The 17,581-nt window shown below is 32.2% G+C and overlaps 1 protein-coding gene across 5 annotated transcripts in view; it reads left to right on the top strand.

Moving 5' to 3' along the window:
• LOC108694661 (probable Ras GTPase-activating protein) overlaps positions 1-17,581 on the top strand; it is a 161,305-nt gene that overhangs the window by 72,301 nt on the left and 71,423 nt on the right. The window contains exon 2 of one of the 5 annotated variants that reach the window (XM_018204282.1): positions 44-1,825. The exons of 3 other annotated variants lie outside the window; for them this stretch is intronic. In XM_018204282.1, coding sequence (XP_018059771.1) covers positions 946-1,825 — 880 coding nt within the window. In that variant the 5' untranslated portion in view covers positions 44-945. Of the gene's footprint in view, positions 1-30; positions 1,826-17,581 lie in introns of those variants that run through there. One more of the 5 variants, XM_018204273.1, reaches the window with a different exon arrangement.

The raw sequence follows: 17,581 nt of genomic DNA, 5'->3' as shown, positions 1-17,581 counted from the left end.
TATATATATATATATATGCATATACGAAATATTGGAAGATTAGGAGGAGAAAGACGTATACACGAACGAACGTAAAACAAACTTAAATAAGACACAGATAAAAGGTAGCTCTTTGCGGAAGAAGCCGCCACGGAGAGAATACGACGAGGGTTCGCGCGTTCACAGTTCAACGCCTCGCGTCATCCGCGAGTACAGAGATAACACAGCCAGCTGATATTCGTCTTCGTTTAACGACGCACGTGTTCTTTCTTTCTCTTTCACTCGTTTCGGCTATACGCTGTTCTATATGGCAATAGTCTATCTATATTTAGCACGAGTGTCGAGAGGGAAAGAGCGAGGAAGAAATATTCCAAAGGGACAAGTCAGCGCGACGAAAGTCCGTCACGAAAATCCAAGAGAGAAAGACACAAAGACCGAAGAAGAAGAAATGTAATCGTTGTTATTACCGCGACCCTGAAAACCTGACCCTCGTGTGTGACTTGGGTCCATCCGCGAGGACGAGAGGCAGATTATCGTAGTGTTGCCAGTATCTTGATAGTTGCGCACCCCTTGACATCGCGCCCTGCAGTCGACACTCGATACGCAAAAATGCAGTAGCGCGGAGTCGAAGAGCGAATTGGAGCCAATCGAGAGAGAACCGTTTGCAATCGAGACCTAGTATCGCTGTATGGCGCGATAGCCGACGCAATGCGTGTGGCTATCTACTTACTACGAACAATGCGCCACAAGATAAAATAAACGTCAACACAAACGTGACAGATAAAAAGCGCTCGACTGACAATTTAGCATCGACATCCTTTCGATGCGTGTGAAAAGAAACTGAAACGCACTGATAATTCGTGCCAGATAAGCATGATAGCTTCTCACGATAACCGGACGCAATTTGCGCCGTGAACTACACGTGGATCCCACATCGTTTCGAGGAGATTTGGGAAATGCAAAGACATGCTGACCACTGAGAATCCTGAAGAGTCGCCAAAGCGGCGATCTACGTTCTACGTGCCATTGGACGGCAGCGAGCCGGTGCGGCAACCGATTGCAAAGCTGACTAAAGGCCACTCAACAGATGGTAGTTGTGAAAAATTTGCCTGCAACACCTTTCCCATCGGCAGTACGTCGAAGACGCCGACGTCCGGCTCGCTTACGCGCACTTTGAGCAACAATGATGGCTTTACATCGAGGAGAAATGCAGATGAGACGTTACCCGAGGTGAGAGGGAAGGTGCAGTCGTTGACGAGAATCTTCGAGACGTCCAAGTGCGAACGGCTGCCCGCGACGTCCAGTGGTCAAACGGAGCAGAGGAAGAAAGTCGAGAGAACGAGGTCGTTCAAGACTATCGAGCGATTCCAAAGCCGGTTCACCGGTAGGAAGGACTCCAGCAATAGGAAGGACAATCGTTTGAACAACACCATTGCCTGCTTCGAGGTGGAGAACGATGTTGCCGGATGTAGAAAGAAGCCGACGAATACCGAAGAGAAACCCACGGCGAGAATCGTCATCGAGTCAGCTCCGAAGTCGGCCGGATCCAGCCGCGAGCATAGAATCAGCCATCAGGAGCCCAGGATCAAGCAGAACACGACTCTCACGAATCTTCTGATCCGTAGGACTCACAGCACCAAGTTGGCGAGGAGCAACAGCACGTTGGTACGGCTTGGAAGGCACGCTTCCGTCGATAGTCCTTGCACCGTCGAGAAAACGGATGCTCGTGCAAATAACGATAGGTTCAAGAACGAAGAGGCCACCGAGGATCCCGCTGTCGCTGATGATGAATGCATCGAGTCGTCCGTCTTCGAGGACGCCGATATCGATGGCGGAATACACTCAGGTAGACAAACGAGCCTTTTCGGTTTATTAACACGCCGCATGTAAATTCTCAATTCGGATCGTATCAATGTAATAAATTAAATATGTGATAAAGATATTGTTTGGTATAATTATGCTGAACATTATGTTGATTATCATGCTAATATGATTCCAGATTGACGTTGATTTGTGTAATGAAAGTAGTTTATTGATTCACTGGAACAATTTTATAGGTCGTCATATATCTATTAAATATTTCAATAGAAATAGTGAGCAGCTAAACTATGATCATTTAAAATCATATTTATATGAATATTTTTTGTCTTAAATTTGAAAGAAGTTTTGGTTTTAGTACAAAAAGTTTAAATGGATTTTATCAAGATAATCTTATTGATAAAAAAAATTTATGTATACGATAGGTCAGTCAAGAAGTAACTTTAATTTAGCTCTCGACAATCAAGGTTATAAAAATTAAGTTAGTTATTAACTCACTCATGTATATCTTTACGAATATATGTAAAGAAATCCTTTTTTTATCGTGAATGTTATATTAAAAGTAACTAAAGTTAGAACCATGAAGAAATTTAATTGACTTTATACACACCTGATATTTTAATTATCCTATATTGCAACATCATGTTATTATAATGAGTCGAAGCGCAAAACGATATGAGAGCTAGTGAGTGGATAGTAAGATATTTAATAGTAACCTACTCGCGAGATCAATCATATCGGTACTTAAAATCGCCGGAATGATCTTCAAATAAATCAGCCGAATGTACCGGTTTACACGAGTAAGCAACGAGTGTTAATTAGCCACTTCCGCACGATTTCTTACGTCAGCCTCAGCCCCTAAACGATTTTTGTTTTCGACTTGATAATTATGCAATAATTACACGTTTCGCTGTTCCCAAAGCTGCATTTAGGAGCATAGCAAGATTTATGAGGGGATCGAAAGTTCTACCAGTAACAGATTCTGAAGGTTCGCTTAATAAGATCTTAGATAAATACTGCAGACCTGCTATTCACTTCTGAAAATGCTTTATAACTGTCTAAACATTATACTTATTCCAGGATTATCAAAGAAATCCTTTTTACATGTCTGCAATAAAATTAAAAATTATTTCAATTGTGAATAGTATAAAAATTATGGTATACACTTAAACTAATTAATTTATTTTTTCTAACATGAATAGATGTTGATAGACGAGTTGCATTTTTAAATTGAAAATTTCACGAAAACTTACGTGCGTAAATAATGTAATTCTGTTGCTTTCTTCTAAATAAACTATAACAAAATCTTTTTCTTGCATTATCTCTAACAATTATAAAAACAATGTAAAATCGAGAAGAAAAAGATTAATTATTCTTGTTTGTGTGAAGATTGTATATACTATGTTGCACTCAGTTTTAAGTGTACTCACTCTGTATTATACTCTGAAAGTCTAAACATGGCGATTGAAAGTATACAACTTTTACGAGCCATAGTGTACTAATCATAATTACAAAGCACAAAATTACAGAGTGTGCGTTCATCGCCGAAAGAGTCGCGGGACTTTTAAGGGAAGTATATGTGCGTAATGATTATACACGCAAGCGAAACGACGTTATGCATTGTCATATCTTTCTCGATAATGTATCAGCTTTCTGCAAGCGATGATAATATTTACGGAAACATTGTAGTCATCTCAACATTCACATACTAATATATTTTCAGTATATTTCTTATTTCATTTGTCATCACCTACGTAAACAAAATTATCTTTTTTTTATCTTAAAATTAGACGGAGATAAATATTATATGTTTCTAAACAATTAAATCGTTTATTAAATCATTCTTAAAATTATTATTTTAGTACTTTTATTTTAGAGCGTTTTTAAAATATATTAAAATAACAATAATTAACGAGCGTTAAATTATCTGTCGAAACATATTCATTATAAGTAAACTTTTTTTTTCAATTTTTTTCATCATTAGTGGAATATAATATATATTCGTAGAAAAGAAGGTCGATCGCGAAAGGATTTAATTTGATTCACTGCAAATCTCTGTTCCAAGAAATATGCTTCGTTCGAGCAATCCAAATTATAGATTACGTTTCGCGTTATAAATAAAGCAAGAGTCTTATATGTTAAATAATTCACGGTTTAGAGATCAAAAGAGTTAAAGTACAAGCGACAAGACCTTATCTAATTTAAACTACGGCGAATGAATCGTCGCGTTTCACATCAACATCGGTCTTCCTTCCTTCGAGTTAATTATGAAGAATGCAAAGCATACACAGCTAAACACAGTTATCGGAATAAGTACACACAAGTCGCGCGTATTAAATCTTCCCTCGAATACTCTTGTACCGCAGATGATGGAGCGTCTACTCGTATTTTCTTCTTCGCTCTGTAAAATCTTATCTTGATATATTGGCGAAACTTAACAGGGCTGATCTAATGCTTCCGAGAATCTTATTATGGTACAGCGAAAAGAAAATGCATACACAAAGTGTCCCAGATCTGACTTTGGATTCGATGTCATTTTGTGATTAGTTTTTTAAAATTTAATATTAAGTATTTTATTGATTTTTTGAATTCGAATTGTAAATCTCTTAATTTAAATATTAAATAGATTAACATCAATTTTATCTTGTATTTGAAAAAGAGCTCTTTTTTTTCCTTCATTTTAATCGCTTATAACTTTTTAGATTATTTATATTTCTGTTAAAAAAATCAATTTCAGACTGATTAACGAATGTAATAATATATGTTTAAAAGATGATTCATTGATTCATATCTAGGGCACCTTCGTATATCTCGTTTATTTTTATTCCGAGAAGACCACGTGTGCATTACGTTGCTTTTTACGTGCTCTATAACCGAATAGTGTCATTGGAAATATTCAGGATAATAAGAACAAAATCTTTCCTTATCTTCTTGCTTTCTAAAAGAGGATCTTAGTTTGTATGATGAGCTAGGGAAGAATTATCTTTATTTTCAATTATGTTATCTTCAGATAATAAAGCATTCGCATATATTAGATATCAATACTTACGTCTATAATTTATTATTCACTATTCTATCTTTTAAAGAGAATTCCTAAAATGTTTATTTAAATATAAATCTCGCGCGGAATGCAAGAGATCCGGGTTCGACTCCCGGCCGAGGTAATATTTTTCGCAATAAGAATTAATTATTTATAGATTTTAATATGTTATTCAACATTATTAAGATTCTTTCGAAGATTCGAATAAGCATAAAAAATGTTAAATTGCTAGCCAATTTAACTCGTGATATTACTGCGGTAATTTAATAGAGTTAATATTTTTTAAGACTGAAAAATCATTTCGATGCGCGTTTCTGGGGACTACATACGTAGTATATAAATTCACACAAGAACCATACAAGCATTTAAAATCCAGCTAGACTATTTAAGCTTCGATCTCTATAGTTTGTGTTATCACACGTATACGGTCCTATAATATATTATATTGTTTATTTAAATATATTTAGTCTAAAAAACACGTTCATGATATAAAAAATTCATAATATAACAAAAGAAATAAAACTATAGTTTATACATACATATAAAAAACAAAAAATTGTATCTAAACAAATAATTGAATGCATTGAACGATTCCAAGAGTTCGTATATATATATATATACTATTACATATAATATTTTAATTCAGAAATTTTTAAGCAATATTTTTTTACGTTTTCTAAATGTTTTGATATAAAGAATAATAAATTGTTTAGGTCACACCATCGCGTGTCACGAGCTCTCAAATGAAGGCAGAAATTGTTTTCATCCGATCGTAACGTAACGAGGTGTAAGAGGTATAAGAGGTGTTTCATATAGACATAAATAAGGTGTGACATTTCACGTGGACATTTCATAACAATCTTACGTTGTCTAAATCCACAATCTATTTTACCAGAGCTTATTGCATTATCGGTTCTAAACTTATGAAATTATTCCGACGTGCCGATAAAATGAAATCAAGCGCTGTTTTCTCGATGCCATTTACTGCTCCATGACTGTTTCACCTTCTTTCCAGCGTCACGATCTCTCTATGCTAATTTTGTCGGGAAGTAGGAAAGAATGGTAGGAAATGCAGCGCAATAGATTTACCGAAAGAATGGTAAAGTGGTAAATTACGTTTACGTTACCACACGAATGAAATAAACGCGATGGACGTAGCGAAGGTTTTATTGCCAAGTTTAGAATGATTTATACTACGACTAGTAAATTGCAAACTGTATTCAACAAAATTCTACTCAGCTCTACTAATTTTTATGGCTTTATACTGAGATCGGAGTAGGCGCTATTTTTTTTATCATATAACGAACATTATCGCATTGAAAAAAATAAAAAAAATATATCAATTTTAATAAATATTTTATTGAATACTGCCAACTAAATATTTATTAAAATTAAACTATATTTTTTTCTCAGTGAATATTATATATTTTATATAATATAAAATTCAATTTATTGTATTAGAAGATAATATTAATAACGCAATGTGTTTTGAGGAAAAAGTCGATTTATGTTCCAATGGAATCAAATGTACGCAGTGTTTAAAATTTGAAAATAAAGTCTTTGGGTATATCGTTTCATGTTTATTGAATGTGAATTCATCTGATACTTAAAAGTTTAGAGTTGATAGTTTTATTTTGTGACCATGAAATTTCTATATTCTCAACTCATAAAACATAATTTGTACAATTTAAAGAGAACTAGGAACGTCAATCGCTAGTAGATCCTATCCATGTAGTTGTATGTTGAAAATTGTGTATGTGATAAATTGGACGGGTTGAGTGACAGAAATGAACGAGAAGATTTTTGCGGTGGCCTCGTAAATCAGGCCGATACAAAGAGGAGAGAAAGAAGATCGAATTCGTGATTCTGTCGACGAATTCGTCGGTACCGTTAGGACGGCAGAAATTGCATCGCGACGCCCGCCACCGCACATCTTTTATTTCTCGTCGGCCGAAGATCATCTTAATTAAAGAACCGGAGGATTATACTCGTTGACTCATAAGTTGTTCAAACGAGTCATTACTTTCCGTTCATCTCCCGCTATATGTCGTAGCTAAGCAAGTAAGAACAAGAGTTTATACTATACTAGTAAACGAATGCAAGAAGTATAAACGTAGCTAATAAATATTACAGTTCTCATTGCTTTGTAAATTTTACTCGTAAGAAACCATTTCTAATTATATTTTTAAGTATTCTGTAAAATATGTATTAAGATGTAATTATTAAGATTTTTATTAGTTACATTTTAATGTCGCCAAATTAATTTACGATATATTTAAAAAAAATAAAAGAATCGGAAAAAAGATTTACTTTATTTTTAATGCAATATTTTTTTAAGTTACAGTTAGAGCATTTTATTTTATTTTATTTTTTTCTAATTGTCTTCTTAATATTTGTAATAAATTGTGCATTTGATTGTTATGATATCGTTGTCAAGTTAATGTAAAGTGTATGTTATTTTTGATGAAGGTTGACAAGATTAATAAACCTGACAGGAATGTGGTCCTCGAGATTTTTGTTACTAACTAGTTGGAACACGTGACCGAACAACAGAAGATCCCCACCGTTTGCAAATCGCGTTGATTGCAATCCAGGGACCTGCATCGACATTTTTGAGAACCTACTTATATAGTGGCCTTTCGTTCAACCACCTGCCCTCCTCGAGTTGCAAATCGAAAGAAAAAGTCGCCGTGATTATAGTTCGCTCGACCAAACTTCTCTGGCATACAACATTGTGTCTCTTTATACATGTATATATACTTTCGATATTTTCTTTGCTGTCTCTTGTTAAGTATGTTCATCACTATTTATGATTAATTTGAAGAAATTAGAAAATTCAATAATAACAATGATTTTATAAATCAATCGATCTTTTAAAAATTGGCAAGACTTTAATTAATATTTTCGTGTTGGTAAAAAATAGGTTAAAAGTTACTGTTTATTTTTCTGAATTTTTTAAATAATTAAATCTCATTATATACATATTTTTTTTGGCGTGCGAAATGCAAATTTTTATTTTAAAAAACCATGTAAAATAAAATCTTTGTTACATAACAAATGAAATAGATTTTTCATGAATTTGCTTCTCTATACAACTTACGACGTATATGATAAGTGTACTTTATAAAAACACCATAAGGTCGGTATCGCACGATATTACTGTATGGACCATATTGCATCGCGTTCGTAGAAAAAGTATAGATATCGCGCCGCCACTTCGAAATCGTTTATTCTCTGAACTTTCAGGATTTCATTGCGTTTCGCACAATGTAATGATACGAGTGTGATTTTTTTTTTTATATTTATTCTGATGCTCTCTCTGAGTTTTCACATAAAAAAAGTTTATTCCATTAATCGATCTTGCAAATGCATATTTAAGAGATTAGATCATTTTTTCTTCGGTTCATGTTCTATTTCCACCGCTTGTCTCTACGAATAATTAAGATGACGTCACAAATGGTAATTTTATTTTGGCAATCATGAGAGAAAATTCCGTTCTAATCTCTTTTTCTCTCTCTCTCTCTCTCTCTCTCTCTCTCTCTCTCTCTCCATTTTTACATAAATGGGGAACTCATTGAATCACTCGCTCGAAAGAGATGGGATTTAACGGAAGTAACACGCAAATGTTTTCTGTTGCGAAAATGTTGATGCAGGAATACTAACGATGCACTTACGAAAATAGCGCTTCTTCAATCTAAAAAGCTTCTCAAATAAATTTTTTTAAAAAACATTTAATATTATAAGAATTTTTATTGATAAAAAAGAGATCATTCAAAATTGCAAAATGTTTTAACATTTTAAGTTTAACATTTTAAGTTGTACTTTATTCAAAACAGTATTTCTTTTCTCTAGATTTCTGTTTGTGATTGAATTTGTCATTTTGAAATTAATATTCCATGTTAATTTAGTTGTGATAACAGACGACATATCAATGATATTGGAGATAATGACGTCCATTATATGAACTCGCAAAATGCCACTGCACTGATCTCATGATAGATATTAATCTCATTGACGAAAAGTTTCGTTTGCGAGACTGAATCAGATTTCTTCAAGGCGTATTGCTCAATGTGAGTTTCGTTGTAAATTTTGACACAATGTTACTTAATTACAACTGATACCAGTTTAACTCATGGCTTTTCATACCGTCCTGCAGTTTATACATCACCAATTAAACTTTCAATCATTGATTACGATTTGTTTGATGGTATCTAATTCAAATGTTACGTTTGTCGTAGACAATGCAAGTTACGGTATCAATGCATGCCGATTAAGATTATATTCAAGTATCAAAAATATATGAAAATAAAATTGTGCCTTTATATGTATGTTAGCGTTATTATTTTAAAACACAATATACAGTACATAAAATATTACATGGATGAGAAATGAAGATATTTCAAGAAATTTATGTGTCACTGTCCATTATTAACAAGAATAGACTGAATTCACGAGCGGGAAAGAGTGTCTTCCGCGAACGACCGAACGTGAGAATATGCTGGAAATTTATTCCCATCAGATTTCCTAGTATGGCGAGATTCTTCGATTCTGTTTTCAGAAAAGAAGTTAGAGATTTTTTTAGCGACTCATTCTCGTTTTCTCACGATCGATCTCGCGATTGACTCGTTCTCGATTTCATTTATAGTTTTCACAAGAAAGCTTGAATTTGTCAATTTTTTTTTATCAATTCGTAAATCTTTTTAATCCACGTATAGAATAACGAATATTAAAAAATTATACTTAATGTGGAAGTTGGACATAAAATGTTGTACTAAAGATTTTTAACAATCAATATTGCAAAAAAAGTAGGTAAAAATAATAATGTCCAGAAAAAGTTTTCATTTTTTATTGATATCCAATTGCTTATGAGTTTTACATATCTTTACATTTTTTACTTTTTATCGATAGATATCAACAACACACTGGAATTTCGTTATATGTATTTATATAATTTATAACCGATTCACATCGCAACTCAATGTTAGAGCAAAGTTCTGTTAGTCAAGGCAAGCTAACAGTCGACAGACCGTAATTACACGAAGTGAGCGGATTTCTTTCCTTTCGCCTCGCGGCGGTGGTGGTTGGTGCGTGAGAACAACGAGTGATCGAAAATACTGCTGCGCATGTCAAAAGTCGGTAACGAAACCTGTTATTTTTTAATACCCGATTATTTGCCAATTTTTTATCGCAGTTATCGTTTAGTTCCCAAGGAACTAAACGAAAGAATTTCTTGTACAATAGAAAAATTACCACGAACGGTACAGAACAATAGTAGCATTCTTCTTTCATCGAAAGTTTGTTATCTGGATTATGATGGATGTTTACCAATCTTATGTATCAATTCCTTTTATTGAGACTTTAAATGTCTTCAAAGCTTTTCTTTGGAAGGAAAATAACATATTATTAATTATTTATATTATATAATAAAAGTACGTAAGCAAAAATATGATGTCTATAGGAATCTAAAATGTAAAAGCGTGACTGCTGACGTGAGATGGACATGCATTATTTAAATTGACGGTAGATAAAATCAACTAGGGAGAAATATGTGATAGTCACGATCGATTTAGTTCGATTCATTGAGCAAATCTTAAATCAAGCGCTATACTGAAGGATTTCGCTAACGTCGTGGAAATAGGGCGTGGTTAAAACAGTTATCGAGAAAGGTCACGGATTAAAACAGCTCTCTTTATTTCAGGTGAGAAAACGATGCTTGTAAATTATCGATATACCGCAGAGATATATTTCTGTTCCCTATGTATCGCAGCGCGAATCGATACCTGCAACAATCGATTGAACTCCACATAGCTCGACTTCATTATCATCCAGCTATCAAATTTATTTTTACAAGATTATATTTTTACATTTATATATAAAAAAATTAATTTAATTGTGGCGATGTCATTAATTTATGAAACTGTAATGGTAAGCATAACTATATTTATTGTATTCCTATTTTTTAACATCATATTATTTTATTATTTATCAAATTTATCTGTGTTATTTGTATATGGTACGTCTCAGTCGTTCTAGCAAATCTTGTAAATACGAAAGTGTGTAGGGGAGATCGGGGTTAATAGATTCATTTTTTAGTTCCGAATTTTTATAGAAAAAATTAAGAGATTTATCGAAAAAATGAATTTTATACCAGTTACTATATATTTGATTACTTAATAATATTTTAATAATAAGGAGTAACTAATATGAAAAAAAAAATGTATTTTTCTAATACATTCCATCTGATTCAATTAATCTCGGAACAGGGGTAATTCAACTAAGATTATTAAAATAAAGATTAATTTTAAGCTACATCTTTGGCTGCATATTAATAAAACTTTTATAAAAATATAATTTAAACATAAACGCTTTGCTTCGATTTTGTGCAAAAACACGTCGAATAAGTCTAATTTCGAGATTGGACATGAAGAAATTAAATTTATAACATTTACCACTCAGGTAAATCTCTTTAAAGAAATAAAATTTTGAGTAAGTACTATAAAAGTCGTCACTAAAAAAGTCTTACAATTCCATGCTGTGATTAATCTACTATCTCCATCCATTTATTTTTTAAGAACATTAACAATACACGATATAACAAGGACATGTAAACAAAACAATCTGTTGTACTTTATTAAATAAGAACTACACTTACTATATAAATAGAAATTAAATATTTCATACAATCATACGATTGTAAAACGAAAATTTTAAGAATAAAGATATTTATTTAGGTGTATGATTTTTTAAAATTGTAGCGTAACTTCTATCATAGATGTGTTCGCAACGAGATATTACAGTAAACTGAGCGGCAATCGCTGCGTTCTCAGACATGTTTACGCGTGATTCGCGTGTTTTGTTTTTAATGTAGCCTCTACTTTTTAATGTAGCCGCTTATTCTACTTACCCTTATAGTCAACTCCGGTTTCCCCTATGCGGTAAATACGCATGTTCGAACGTCACTCAAGCTGATCATTTCGCTACACATGTGTTTCTCTCCGAGACGCGATTTTCCGTACATTCGATACTGCGATCGGCTTACTGAACTCTGATCGGCACAGCGAATCAACATGTGCCAGTTGTATTTAGCGACTTGTTTATCGATTGCACATACAAACATTAAAGATCAAAGTTGGCTAATTAATGTTGAATGACTGTCAAGAAAGCATCACTCGCTATAAACGTTTTCCGTATAGGACGTCTCCCACGTGGAGAATTCAACGGAAAATGATTGACAGAGGCGTGAAAACGAGGTTGACATATGCAAATGTGACTATTCCTTTCCCTTGGAAGATAGAAATCCCGTGACGCGTAGTAGAATCCCTCGTTTACTCTTACGTCTAACCCATACAACTCGACAATAAATATGCTAATTTCCCAGTTGCTGCACTCTAGTTTTCCAACGTCAATAGGGGAAGATAGACGCATTGCAACGCAGACAAATAAAAAAAGCGATCTAAAAGTCAATCGTCGCATTGTTTATTTAATAAATTTCTTTTAACTTACAATTTATTTAATAATTATATAATATTTTTTATTTAAAAATAACAAATATATCCTTTTAGTGAATGATTTATAAGAATTATACTACATAAGAATAAAAATGAAGCCTAGAAACAAACAAAAATTAATTTAAATTAACTTTGTATCAATGTAACTTCCTTCTTTTTTTGTAAAATATTATTCATTGTTGTGAAATTTACAGTTTATTATTTTTGCAATATTAGTCCACAAAATTTTGAAAACTTGCTACATGAAGTAATTAATTTAATATATCTAGTGTCTGTGACATGTGTCAGTGAACTGAAGCATTAGTCGCACTGGAAAGAGGATCACACTAAAACATATCGCCGGCGATATGATGCGATTGCATGTATCTGCGGCACATTTTTCTATCTCGTTTCTAAATGATCCACTTTGCATTTCATGGAGCAGCAACTAACATTATCAAGTTCAAAGCGGTTTACCGGACATGACGCAACGATAGGCGTCAGTAAACGTCTGGGAAACATTGTAATGACTGTACTGTATTATTAATTAATTTTGCTTGGTATTAAAAAAACAGAATTTATATAAAATGGATCAATTGAGATATTGAATACTTGAAAAATGATCGTGAAAAAGATATGTATATACACGCATGTTATTTAAAAATTGATTTCTTTAGAGAGAAATGAACCGAACTGTTTTATAAAACAGTTTATTTTATTGCTCCGAAATATTGACAAGCCGTATCCAATCGGTGTAATTGGCAAGAACCTTCCTCATTTCCTTGCGTGGTTTGAATGGAGCTGCCGGAAGTGACATCAGGCAAATGCGTGACGGGCGTACGTCGGGTTGCAGTGGATTCCGCAGAAAAGTGCCGATACACATATCCTACAATGCAGTCAAATGCCATTAAGTAACGGTCGGCACAAATGCATTGTCGAGGACACGATCAATTGAGATAGCAATTTGCTACGAGGTTAGCGGCAGAATGGAGCGTTAAATTGCGCGGGGGTGAAACTGGTAAAATTTACATGTCGCCTTGACTGAAAAGGAAGCACGGTTCACTAGAAAAAAAAATCTGCAGGCATTACGAAATCTGATTACAATGAGAGATTACAGAATTAATTAACTATTCTCATTTATTGAATTTGTAATAGTGCTTACCTTTTTTGTTGTTATGTCATCATTTGTTTTAAAAATAGTAATTGCAAGAAAAACTTTTCAAATGATGACTTATTTGTTTTTCTTTACTTACAATTAAACAATAGCTACAGCTTTTTATAGCGTCTTAACTTTGACAAATAATTTTTTAATATAAAAAATAGTTGAAAATTATACATAGTCTTTTTTTGTGAGTCTATAATTATTATTATTTTCATATTTTGATTGCGCAAAGCCATATTCCGAATGATGTTGTACGCGAAATAACATAAAATAAAACATGTGCGTCACTGTTAGATATCAAAGGAATAATAGCAACTCAATTCCTTAAGTTAAATAACATTTTGTTACTTTTAATTTTCATATATGCAAAATGTATTAATCTATTTCTGTAGTTAGTTTCAAAATAAATCATATTAATCTATGCACTTAGTAAATAATAAGCTAAAGAGTAAAATTTAATACATTTTTTCAAGTTAAATTGTTTAACTTATTTTTTTCAGTTTTAATGGTTTAAATTAAGGACATATATGCTGTGAACAATAAAATTTTTTATACAAAAATGTTAATTTTAACATTTTTGCATGTCTCAGGAAGCCCAATACATCTTCAAGTTTAACATTTTATTTATAACAGTGCAATGCATCGAAAAAGAGCAGTGATAATCTGTAGAAATAAGTTATCATTGCTTAAAAACAACTCTAATTGGATATAATTTGACATTATGAATTTAAGTGAGATTAACATGTATATATACTAGAAACACGTGAATTTACTTGCATAGAGCAACGAACTCGCCGATTAATTACAACAGCTGATTAGCGATGCGTATGCGTGCACGATAACTTATTATTAGCGCAATTAATTACACGATTGTCATTAATTAACGCGTCATACTTTCTATTTTCGCGATCATCGCATTACACAATGCCGTCATCATTTTTTTCAAGTGAGTCATGACCTCCGAATCGACACGCAATATCATGAGAATTGTAATTATTCGAAACGTTATCACTTTTTTTGGAGAATATTTTAACTTAACCACATTTTTAGGTCAATATCATCAATCACTATTCACCGTTTAATTTTTTCGTTAAGGATTTTATATAATTTACAAACTTACTTTTTATTTTTCTTTCTCTTACACACACATACACACACGCACACAGGCGCGCGCGCACAAAAGTTACACTGTTAGAAATGTAAACATGAACTTCCTTTACATGTAAATGAAGTTCGTGGTTGTGAACGAAATTAAAAGTATGAATGATTTAACTGAAAATTAAGTTACAATAGTTACTTAAATGAAATGAACGTGTACATTAAATTTATGAAATTTTAATATACTCTTAATAAAATTTTATGAAAAGTACATGAAATTTCATAAATTTTCATGAAAAATACATTAAATTTAATGTAATGTCATGAAATTAAATTCAAATTGTGTAGCTTAAATGTTAATAAAATTTAAGAACATTTCTAACAATACATATAAGATGTATTAATTAAACATTCACTATAAATATTTCATTACAATAAAAATTATATAATTTCCAATTTCTGTATAGTATATCTCATAAGGTATATCTCATAAAATTATAGTTTTCTCTTATAATCTCTTAATAGAAGATAAATAATATGCACACACATTTAAATCTAGTGTCAAATTTAATCTAAAGTAAATCGCCATTGCTCCTACTAAATATGTCGTTATTTTATATTAAAAACGATAATTAAATTTGAACAGTGCATAAAACATATGTTGTTATACGGAATTGCTACTAGTGAAAAATTGTGTATAACCTATTTTCAACAATGAGAGAATCATAATTTGATACATGAACGTAGTTATTGATAGTTAATTAAGTTTGCGGTTGAATTTTTCAGCCGTTGTTATCGTACGGTTTGCTTTTTCACATTCGAGAGCGTTGCAGCACAACGTTTCATCTCGTCGTGAGAATTGCAAACCGCAGAAGCGACGAGACGAATGTTTCCGTCTTGGCAAAACCATGGAATTTCCATTCCTGCCAAATGGCAGAATTAATATCATTATTTGACAATTTGTAAGATAATTACATCGTTTGTCCGAATACCGCTTTCTTCATTATTATCTATTATCAATGATTCTGATCAATGAATGTTCAGTTTAATTAATTATTAAGTGTATTCTCCATTCATTTAGAAAGAGCTTCTTTTTGAAAATGACAAAATATTTCTTAGGGAAATTATAACAATATATAAATTTCTGAAAAAAATTAAAACTTATACATATTTTCAATTAGTTAGAATTTAAGAACCATCAATAAGAAACGATTTTTATTATAAAGTATGCTAAATTGAAACATCGGTAGACAAAGGGAGGGAGAAGAGAGAAAGAGAGAGAGAGAGAGAGAGAGAGAACGTTTATTATTTTTAATTATAACTGAAATATGATGCAACAAAAGTATGAAGTAAGATGAATATAGTTTTGACAAAGTATTTCAATAATTTTTTATTTAATAATGAAAGATCTAATCTCCATCGATTATTAAAAAAAGAAGAAACGTATAAAAATACCCACTGTCGATTTCTGTAACTTCTGGAAAGCTTATTGTCGCGAGATATGAGAAACGTGACATTTTACACCTTTGTCTGCTTCAAATCACACCATCTGACTTGTCTGAAATTTGCGGCTCGAAATGATCCTCCGCATTAATTTGCATAATTACGTTACTCGATAAGGATCAACCTCCATTGTTGGGATTTTCATTCACGGAAAAGAGTTGCGCGACCTACATAATTGCCTTCGTCACCTATGTGTACGCACAGAGATGGCTGGGCGTGATTTGTGAACAATGAGCATATAAAAAGCGCCTTAATCCGCAAAAATGTATCCCATTGTGACAGCACAACTGCACCGCCCTTCCGATCTCCCTTTCGATCACTTTAAAAGCTACTTTATGGCACGGGTCATGATTAGATGAATGTCCCTATAGTTCTGTGGCTCACTACCGTTAGAGTTAAACTTTTTTCGAGCTTTGTCGCACCTTGTTTGTGCGAGCGTCATCCTATCGATGCTGCATCCTATCAACCACTCCCCTTTCTCGTTGCATCTGCATAATTCATCCGAATCGATCCGATGTGCCCTTCTGATAGTTTATTTAGAAAGATGATGCTATTAAATCTCAGAAATAGCATGACATAGTTGATTTATATCACGTTATTGCTTTGATTGTGATTTTCATGATTTTCAATATATGTAGCATTATAAAATGCGGCTAGATCTCGAATATTATGATGATAAAACATATTAAATTAAAGATTACTCTTAAGATGTGTGATACTAACGTTTTATTCAAAGTTTGATACACAGAAGTTAAAATAAAATTTTTATACACTATTAAATTTATAATGTCAATTTATATAATTTGATTTATTTTATTTCTATGATCTACCTCTATTCAGTATAGCGTTAATTTAACTAAAACAATGGAGTTAAACAATTATTTAACTTAAAATGTATTAAATTTGATTCAAATTTATTAATTTGTTATTTGCTAAATGCATACATGTTAATATAGACGTTATTTGCTTTGAAACTAACTACGGAATGGCTTGATTTACATTCTGATTTACATACATCATGGAAGTTAAACAGAATGTTATTTAATTTAAAGTATTGTACATACACTGCTTCTTTGATATCTTTTAGTATATCTGCACTAAAAAGAGAGTTATAGTTACCATGTTGAGTGAAATAATTTCAATCAAATGTTCAGATAATATAACTAAATACATAATTTTATCTTTACATGTATTTAGTAAATGTTATACCAAACGGTAATATTACTAATAATTTCAATCGAATATTCAGATAATATAAACGTAATTTTACCTTTACAAATATTTAGTGAGTAATATTTACTAATATTACTGTATTACTAATATTTATTTACTAATATTTACTAATATTACTATATTACTAATATTTATTTACTAATATTTACTAATATTGCTCACTAAATATTTGTAAAGGTAAAATTACGTTTATATTATCTGAACATTCGGTTGAAATTATTTCACTCAACGTTTAGTGGCTATAATCAGACTCTTTTTTTA

Source organism: Atta colombica, unplaced genomic scaffold (genome assembly GCF_001594045.1).
Source record: "Atta colombica isolate Treedump-2 unplaced genomic scaffold, Acol1.0 scaffold1, whole genome shotgun sequence".
Lineage (NCBI taxonomy): Eukaryota > Metazoa > Arthropoda > Insecta > Hymenoptera > Formicidae > Atta > Atta colombica.
This window is presented reverse-complemented; position numbering and strand designations above follow the sequence as displayed.